The 9,519-nt window shown below is 44.0% G+C and overlaps 1 protein-coding gene across 1 annotated transcript in view; it reads left to right on the top strand.

The window, feature by feature from the left end:
- The first annotated feature begins 139 nt into the window (after positions 1-139).
- The window catches only part of clasp1a (cytoplasmic linker associated protein 1a), a 154,604-nt gene continuing 145,224 nt past the window's right edge, over positions 140-9,519 (top strand). The window contains 2 exon segments of the mRNA XM_061918624.1: positions 140-288; positions 8,140-8,683. Coding sequence (XP_061774608.1) covers positions 8,489-8,683 — 195 coding nt within the window. The 5' untranslated portion in view covers positions 140-288; positions 8,140-8,488.

Here is a 9,519-nt window from a genome sequence, read left to right as displayed (position 1 = left end):
TGTTTTTCTGGCGAACATAAAGTGATGCTGGGTTAGAAAGCGGTCGTGCTGTTGTACTACTGTTGTCCAGAAGAGGTCGCCAGAGGTTGTCCTTCGTCGTCAACTTGTGGCCATGCGACATTCTCCAAATCATCCTGCTGCCGAGTGCGCCTGCGCACGACGATCCCATTCTTGTGCTGCAGGCAGCATTCCGGGTGGAGAGAAAAGGACATTTAGGCCGTCAACCTTTACAAAGCACATTAGCAGAGTGTGTGTCTACAACCACAAGAGACCTTTAAACAAACTATGGTGAGTACATTTATATACATTATAATTGTGGATGCACATCGTTCGCCTCCTACTCACATTTGCCTCTTTGTGTTTTCTGACGTTTCATTTGAAGAAAGATCTTTAGTTGTATTTCACCTGCAGTCTGGTGGGGATAAAGTAAATAAATAGTGAAAGTAATAGTGAGTTAAATGCTTGGTTTTATATGTCAAGTGTTAGCAACTTGCTAGCAGTGATGGTAGCTAGCGAACATGACACAATAGCACACATCCTACCTGAAACACCGTAAATATGTACAGAAATAAATATATATATACATTGTCATCACATTTCTACTTAAATGTACTGATGGGACTTGGTCAACTTCATGCCACACAATCGTCATTGACAGGCATTGCAAGCGTTCTCTCATTTTTTGCAATTCATCGTTTCATATAAAGGCGAGAGAAGTAAATGTGTAGAAATGATGTGTCATTGCTAAAGCTCTAATCAAATCCTGACTTGGAAAACGGGAAATATTGGAAAAGTGGGAATTTTGGGGATGTGTAAAATGGAATGTTTTGATTCTTGAACGGTTTGGGAAATAGGAAGTACTGTAGTAAGAAGTCTTAAGATGAAAGGGGTTGTTTTGCAACTTGCTCAAAGAATATATCAAAGACACCATCGGCTAGCTCAGTGTTTTTCAACCACTGTGCCGCGGCCACACTAGTGTGCCGTGAGATACAGTCTGGTGTGCCGTGGGAGATTTCTAGTTTCACCTATTTGGGTTACAAATATTGTTTGCAAACCAGTAGTTATAGTCTGCAAATGATGTGTTGTTGTTGAGTGTCTGTAATGTCTAGAACTCGGCAGAGTAACCGTGTAATACTCGTCCATACCAGTAGGTGGCAGCCGGTAGCTAATAGCTTTGTAGATGTCGCAAACAGGTAAAAAGGTGTCTAATGCCATCCATCCATCCATCCATCATCTTCCGCTTATCCGAGGTCGGGTCGCGGGGGCAGCAGCCTAAGCAGGGAAGCCCAGACTTCTCTATCTCCAGCCACTTCGTCTAGCTCTTCCCGGGGGATCCCGAGGCGTTCCCAGGCCAGCCGGGAGACATAGTCTTTCCAACGTGTCCTGGGTCTTCCCCGTGGCCTCCTACCAGCTGGACGTGCCCTAAACACATCCCTAGGGAGGCGTTCGGGTGGCATCCTGACCAGATGCCCGAACCACCTCATCTGGCTCCTCTCGATGTGGAGGAGCAGCGGCTTTACGTTGAGCTCCTCCCGGATGGCAGAGCTTCTCACCCTATCTCTAAGGGAGAGCCCCGCCACCCGGCGGAGGAAACTCATTTCGGCCGCTTGTACCCGTGATCTTATCCTTTCGGTCATGACCCAAAGCTCATGACCATAGGTGAGGATGGGAACGTAGATCGACCGGTAAATTGAGAGCTTTGCCTTCCGGCTCAGCTCCTTCTTCACCACAACGGATCGATACAACGTCCGCATTACTGAAGACGCCGCACCGATCCGCCTGTCGATCTCACGATCCACTCTTCCCCCACTCGTGAACAAGACTCCTAGGTACTTGAACTCCTCCACTTGGGGCAGGGTCTCCTCCCCAACCCGGAGATGGCACTCCACCCTTTTCCGGGCGAGAACCATGGACTCGGACTTGGAGGTGCTGATTCTCATTCCGGTCGCTTCACACTCGGCTGCGAACCGATCCAGTGAGAGCTGAAGATCCCGGCCAGATGAAGCCATCAGGACTACATCATCTGCAAAAAGCAGAGACCTAATCCCGTGGCCACCAAACCGGAACCCCTCAACGCCTTGACTGCGCCTAGAAATTCTGTCCATAAAAGTTATGAACAGAATCGGTGACAAAGGACAGCCTTGGCGGAGTCCAACCTTCACTGGAAACGTGTCCGACTTACTGCCAGCAATGCGGACCAAGCTCTGACACTGATCATACAGGGAGCGGACTGCCACAATAAGACATTCCGATACCCCATACTCTCTGAGCACTCCCCACAGGACTTCCCGAGGGACACGGTCGAATGCCTTCTCCAAGTCCACAAAGCACATGTAGACTGGTTGGGCAAACTCCCATGCACCCTCAAGAACCCTGCCGAGAGTATAGAGCTGGTCCACAGTTCCACGACCAGGACGAAAACCACACTGTTCCTCCTGAATCCGAGGTTCGACTATCCGGCGAAGCCTCCTCTCCAGTACACCTGAATAAACCTTACCGGGAAGGCTGAGGAGTGTGATCCCACGATAGTTGGAACACACCCTCCGGTCCCCCTTCTTAAAGAGAGGAACCACCACCCCGGTCTGCCAATCCAGAGGTACCGCCCCCGATGTCCACGCGATGCTGCAGAGTCTTGTCAACCAAGACAGCCCCACAGCATCCAGAGCCTTAAGGAACTCCGGGCGGATCTCATCCACCCCCGGGGCCTTGCCGCCGAGGAGCTTTTTAACTACCTCAGCGACCTCAGCCCCAGAAATAGGAGAGTCCACTACAGATTCCCCAGGCACCGCTTCCTCAAAGAAACACGTGTTGGTGGGATTGAGGAGGTCTTCGAAGTATTCCCTCCACCGATCCACAACATCCGCAGTCGAAGTCAGCAGAACACCATCCGCACCATACACGGTGTTGATAGTGCACTGCTTCCCCTTCCTGAGGCGCCGTATGGTGGTCCAGAATCGCTTCGAAGCCGTCCGGAAGTCGTTTTCCATGGCTTCCCCGAACTCTTCCCATGTCCGAGTTTTTGCCTCCGCGACCGCTAAAGCTGCACACCGCTTGGCCCGTCGGTACCCGTCCACTGCCTCCGGAGTCCTATGAGCCAAAAGAACCCGGTAGGACTCCTTCTTCAGCTTGACGGCATCCCTCACCGCTGGTGTCCACCAACGGGTTCTGGGATTACCGCCACGACAGGCACCAACAACCTTGCGGCCACAGCTCCAATCAGCCGCCTCGACAATAGAGGTTCGGAACATGGTCCACTCGGACTCAATGTCCCGCACCTCCCTCGTGACATGTTCAAAGTTCTCCCGGAGGTGTGAATTGAAACTCTCTCTGACAGGAGACTCTGCCAGACGTTCCCAGCAGACCCTCACAATGCGCTTGGGCCTGCCAGGTCTGTCCGGCATCCTCCCCCACCATCGCAGCCAACTCACCACCAGGTGGTGATCGGTAGAAAGCTCCGCCCCTCTCTTCACCCGAGTGTCCAAAACATGAGGCCGCAAATCCGATGACACAATTACAAAGTCGATCATGGAACTGCGGCCTAGGGTGTCCTGGTGCCAAGTGCACATATGGACACCCTTATGTTTGAACATGGTGTTTGTTATCGACAAACTGTGACGAGCACAAAAGTCCAATAACAAAACACCACTCGGGTTTAGATCCGGGCGACCATTCTTCCCAATCACGCCTCTCCAGGTTTCACTGTCGTTGCCAACATGAGCGTTGAAGTCTCCCAGTAGGACAAGGGAATCACCCGGAGGAGCACTTTCCAGTACTCCCTCGAGTGTACCCAAAAAGGGTGGGTATTCTGAACTGCTGTTTGGTGCGTAAGCACAAACAACAGTCAGGACCCGTCCCCCCACCCGAAGGCGAAGGTGTCTAATGCTTAAACCAAAAATAAAGAAAAGGTGAGTGCCCATAAGAAAAGGCTTTGAAGCTTAGGGAAGGCAATGCAGAACAACACTAAAACTGAACTGGCTACAAAATAAACAAAAACAGATTGCTGGACGACAGCAAAGACTTACTGTGGAGCAAAGACGGCGTCCACAATGTACATCCGAACATGACAATCAACAATGTCCCCACAAAGGAGGATAGAAAATACAGAAAAATGTTTGACTGCTGAAACAAAGTAGATGCGGAAAATATCGTTCAAAGGAAGACATGAAACTACTACAGGAAAATACCCAAAAACAGGAAAAGCCACCAAAATTGGAGCGCTAGACAAGAACTAAACCACTGCACACAGAAAAACAGCAAAAAAGTCCAAATAAGTCAGGGCGTGATGTGACAGGTGGTGACAGTACACCTACTTTGAGTCAATAGCTATATTGATGCATGCTTGGTTATGGTTTAAAGTTATATCCAACAATTGCGACAATGACTTTTTACTGTCAACTGAGTTTTGTTTTTTAAGAATTTCTTCTGGTGGTGTGCCTCCGCATTTTTTCAAAGCAAAAAATGTGCCTTGGCTCAAAAAAGGTTGAAAAACACCGGGCTAGCTTATGTTGTTGCTATTAGTAGTTTACCACAGTGGTTCTCAAATGGGGGTACGCGTACCCCTGGGGGTACTTGAAGGTATGCCAAAGGGTACGTGAGAAGTTTTTTTAAATATTCTAAAAATAGCAACAATTCAAAAATCCTTTATAAATATAATTATTGAATAATACTTCAACAAAATATGAAAAAAAAATACAACAATGAGATATTTTTTGTGGACATGTTCCATAAATATTGATGTTAAAATTTCTTTTATGTGAATAAAATGTTTAGAACTAAGTTCATGAATCCAGATGGATCTCTATTACAATCCCAAAAGAGGGCACTTTAAGTTGATGATTACTTCTATGTGTAGAAATCGTTTTTTATAATTGAATCACTTGATTATTTTTCAACAAGTTTTTAGTGTTTTGTATATCTTTTTTTCCAAATAAGTCAAGAAAGACAACTACAAAGGAGCAATATATTGCACTGTTATACAATTTAAAAAATCAGAAACTGATGACATAGTGTTGTTTTTACTTCTTTATCTCTTTTTTTCAACCAAAAATGCCTTGCTCTGATTAGGGGGTACTTGAATTGAAAAAATGTTCACAGGGGGTACATCACTGAAAAAAGGTTGAGAACCGCTGGTTTACCACAACATATCATTTTTTAAATGCCTAGATTTTTCAAATATACTAATTCAGTTGAATGCATTGGCTTTGTTGTAAGTGGACTTTTATTCAAGTGTATTTATTATTTAGAATGCATTAAAAAAAATCCATATGTTGTCATGTTTTTCATTGAGATTATTAACAATAGAGAACAAAAATGCAGTTCCCGCTTAGTGGACAAATTATGACTAAAGTGGTTAAGCTGTATTTTCATTTTCACTTATAGGCCTACTGAAATGAGATTTTCTTTTTTAAACGGGGATAGCAGGTCCATTCTATGTGTCATACTTGATCATTTCGCGATATTGCCATATTTTTGCTGAAAGGATTTAGTAGAGAATATCGACGATAAAGTTCGCAACTTTTGGTTGCTAACAGAAAAGCCCTGCCTTTACCGGAAGTTGCAGACGATGACGTCACCCGTTGAGGGCTCCTCACATCCTCACATTGTTTTTAATGGGAGCCTCCAGCAGCAAGAGCTATTTGGACCGAGAAAACGACAATTTCCCATTCAATTTGAGCGAAGATGAAAGATTCGTGTTTGAGGATATTGATAGCGACGGACTAAAAAAAAAACAAGTAAAAACAAAACAAAAAAAAACGCGATTGCATTGGGACGGATTCAGATGTTTTTAGACACATTTACTAGGATAATTCTGGGAAATCCCTTATCTTTCTATTGTGTTGCTAGTGTTTTAGTGATTTTAATAGTACCTGATAGTTGGAAAGGTGTATCCATGGGTATCTTGAGGCCAATGTCTGATGGAAGTCGATGGCAGTATTATGGACAGCACAAGCTCAGCTGATCTCCGGTAAGTGGCGACTTTTTACAATTTTCTCACCGAAAACTGCTGGTTGACATTCGGTTAGAATCCATGTTCGCTTGACCGCTTTGATCCTTAGAAAAGCTTCACCTCTGGGAATTTTAAACAAGGAATCACTGTGTGTTTGTGTGGCTAAAGGCTAAGGCTTTCCTACTCCATCTTTCTACTTTGACTCCTCTATTATTAATTGAAGAAATTGCAAAAGATTCAGCGACACAGATGTCCAAAATACTGTGTAATTATGCCGTTAAAGCAGACAACTTTTAGCTGTGTGTGCGCAGCGCTAATATTTCCTAACAATCCGTGACGTCACGCGTACATGTCATCATTCCGTGACGTTTTCAACAAGAAACTCCCAGGAAATTTAAAATTGCAATTTAGTAAACTGAAAAGGCCTTATTGGCATGTGTTGCAATGTTTATATTTCATCATTGATATATAAACTATCAGACTGCGTGGTCGGTAGTAGTGAGTTTCAGTAGGCCTTTATGTATTATTGATAGTTTAGTCAATAAACAAATGTATGTTATTATTATTCATTATTGATATTGTTGAAATGTATTTATTTTAGCACTGTGTATAACTTTATATCCAAATAGATTTTTTAATCTTTTTTTAGAGTCCCTTCTAGTGAAGTATTAGCTTCTTTCGACTTATTACGTTCTACTACACACAAAGGTTTCGGAAAAAGTCACTCGTCCAATAATCCTAAATGAATAAATTAAACACAAACATGAGTATCATCGCAGGCTGATCTTCCACTGTCCACAAAAATAAAGTAAAATCCCTTCACCTGAACACAAGAGGAAAAACATCAAAGTACTTAAGACATTAAAGGCCTACTGAAACCCACTACTATCGACCACGCAGTCTGATAGTTTATATATCAATGTTTATATATCAATGATGAAATCTTAACATTGCAACACATGCCAATACGGCCGTTTTAGTTTACTAAATTGCAATTTTAAATTTCCCCGTTGAAAACATCACGGAATGAAAACACGTATGATGACACGTGCGCGTGACGTCACCGGTTGTAGCGGACATGTTCTTCCAGCCCGATCCAAGCTATAAGCAGTCTGCATTTATCGCATAATTACACAGATTTCCAGACATCTTTGTTGCTGTATCTTTTGCAATTTGTTCAATTAATAATAGAGACTACAAAGAAGAAAGATGTTGGTGGAAAGCGGTGTATTGCGGTCGGCTGTAGCACAACAAACACAGCCGGTGTATCTTTGTTTACATTCCCTAAAGTTGACGGTGAAGCTTTAATATGGAACAGAGCGGTCAAGCTAACATGGTTCTCTACCACATGTCAACCGGTAGGTTTCGGTAAGAAAGTTGTGGTTCTTACCGTAGACATGAGCGGAGCTTGTGTCGTCCCTCCTGCAGCTGTCAAAGAGCCAGCTGTGACTCTCTTGGCTCCTCCGTGGCTTCCCTCAGAGACACTGGCGGTCACCACACCCGTGGCCACACCCCTCCGACTTTCAAGTATGACTATATAATCTCACTAAAACACTAGTAACACAATAGGCAGATAAGGGATTTTCCTAAATTATCCTAGTAAATGCGTCTAATAACATCTGAATCGCTCCTACTGCCCTCGTCTTTTTTTTTCTTCTAGTCTTTCACTCTCACTATCCTCATCCACAAATCTTTCATCCTCGCTTAAATTAATGGGGAAATTGTCGCTTTCTCTGTGCAAATCGCTCTAGCTGCTTGTGGCCATGATTGTAAACAATGTGTGGATGTGAGATCTACAACCAGTGACGTCACGCGCACATCGTCTGCTACTTCATGTACAGGCAAGGCTTTTTTATTAGCGACCAAAAGTTGCGAACTTTATCGTCGATGTTCTCTACTTAAATCCTTTCAGCAAAAATATGTCAATATCGCAAAATGATCAAGTATGACACATAGAATGGACCTGTTATCCCTGTTTAAATAAGAAAATCTAATTTCAGTATGCCTTTAAAAGAGCACAGAGCTGATGCAACCAGCTACCACTTCAGCTGCGCTATTGATAAATACAGCTACAAGAGTAAAACGAAGAACGAAAAACCAAAACATGAGCAATAAAAAAAAACATATTTCGCACATATGATTGCACTTTGTATTGGGCCATTTTATCCCTCATCTGTTTTTGTGTCTTTTAGGGCTCTCGAGGGCAGATCCCAGGAAAAGACACGGATATGTAATCTGGCCACCATCCTACTCCTCCTTTGCTGCTCCCCTAAAGTACCCTTTCCAACACTTAGCAGTGGTGAGAAGTCAGCGCTCCCCAGCTGCTGCGCGGGCACACATGGTGCATAGCTACCATTCCCACAGCCCAACTACATCAGTCTCGAGGGCACAGCCACTAGCTAGCTAGTGGGCTAGCCGTTCCCACTTCAGGACGGACGGTCTTTTGGAAGAAACTACAAACTTGTCTCGGCTCATTGTTCAAAAAGCCAGTTGAGTTTAGTGTGATTGACAGAGGCAAATAAGGAGACAATTAAAAGGCTGATGGAGGCCAACATGGAGAGCTGCCTGGCCCACGTCCTGCAAAAAGATGTGGGCAAGCGCCTACAGACGGGCCAAGACATCATTGACTATATCTTGGACAAAGACAAGTCTCGGGACCTTGAACAGGACCAGACTGCTCTTGATAAGATGGTGGATGGCATCGCAAGCTCTTGGGTCAATTCCAGCAATTTCAAGGTAATATACTGCTTTGTGACAACACTGGTGTGGGTTCCTTCAGACACACACTTGTTTGCATTCTTTTCTACAGTAGGGATGGGAGTCATATGGCCCCGTTCCTGAGTGGATCTCCCGTGACAGGAAGGTGGCGGGCTAATCATTTTGCAATGCAGCCTGTTGAAAATGATGGTCATAGCAACCAGCACTGTGGTCAAAGTTGGAATTGCCACAGCACACATTTTAAGATATTCAACACTCTGCCATTCAGCGGCTGAAATGGGTAGTTTACCCTTCCAATTTGTCACGTTACTTGTGTCAGGTAAATCGCAACAAATGGGGCCATATGAATCCCTCCCTACAGTACATCTCCACATATTTTTTCAGGGCTATTTTAATCCCACATCTTTTTTTTTTTTTTTTTTTGGCCTTCAGATTACTGTAAAATAAATATATTATTAGATAGCACACTCAAAACATACTCGTAAGGTAATGTTTTATTGAGATTGATCAGCATTTATTGTACATTGGATTGATTTTAGCATTTCAAGTGTACAGTATGGGTCAATGTGGCCCCCTCCTTTATATGTATGTGATCTTAAAAAAAACATTGTTCTACGGTTATTCCAAATCAATTTGGCTGGAAAAGGTAGTGTGCAGACACAAATTACATTTTACAGGGTTACTCTAAAGCCTCGACGCATTGTTTCCAGTAGACCGGCAATGAATTTGTGGCGGCAGGGGCGTGGCAGGGTTGGTATCAAAAAAACCATATATATATATATATATATATATAGGTGTGTGTGTGTGTGTGTCTGTGTGTATATGTATACATGTATGTATGTAGTGTATGTATG

Source organism: Nerophis ophidion, linkage group LG13, assembly GCF_033978795.1.
Source record: "Nerophis ophidion isolate RoL-2023_Sa linkage group LG13, RoL_Noph_v1.0, whole genome shotgun sequence".
NCBI lineage: Eukaryota > Metazoa > Chordata > Actinopteri > Syngnathiformes > Syngnathidae > Nerophis > Nerophis ophidion.
The sequence above is the reverse complement of the archived record's forward strand: the minus strand, read 5'-3'. Positions and strand labels throughout refer to the sequence as shown.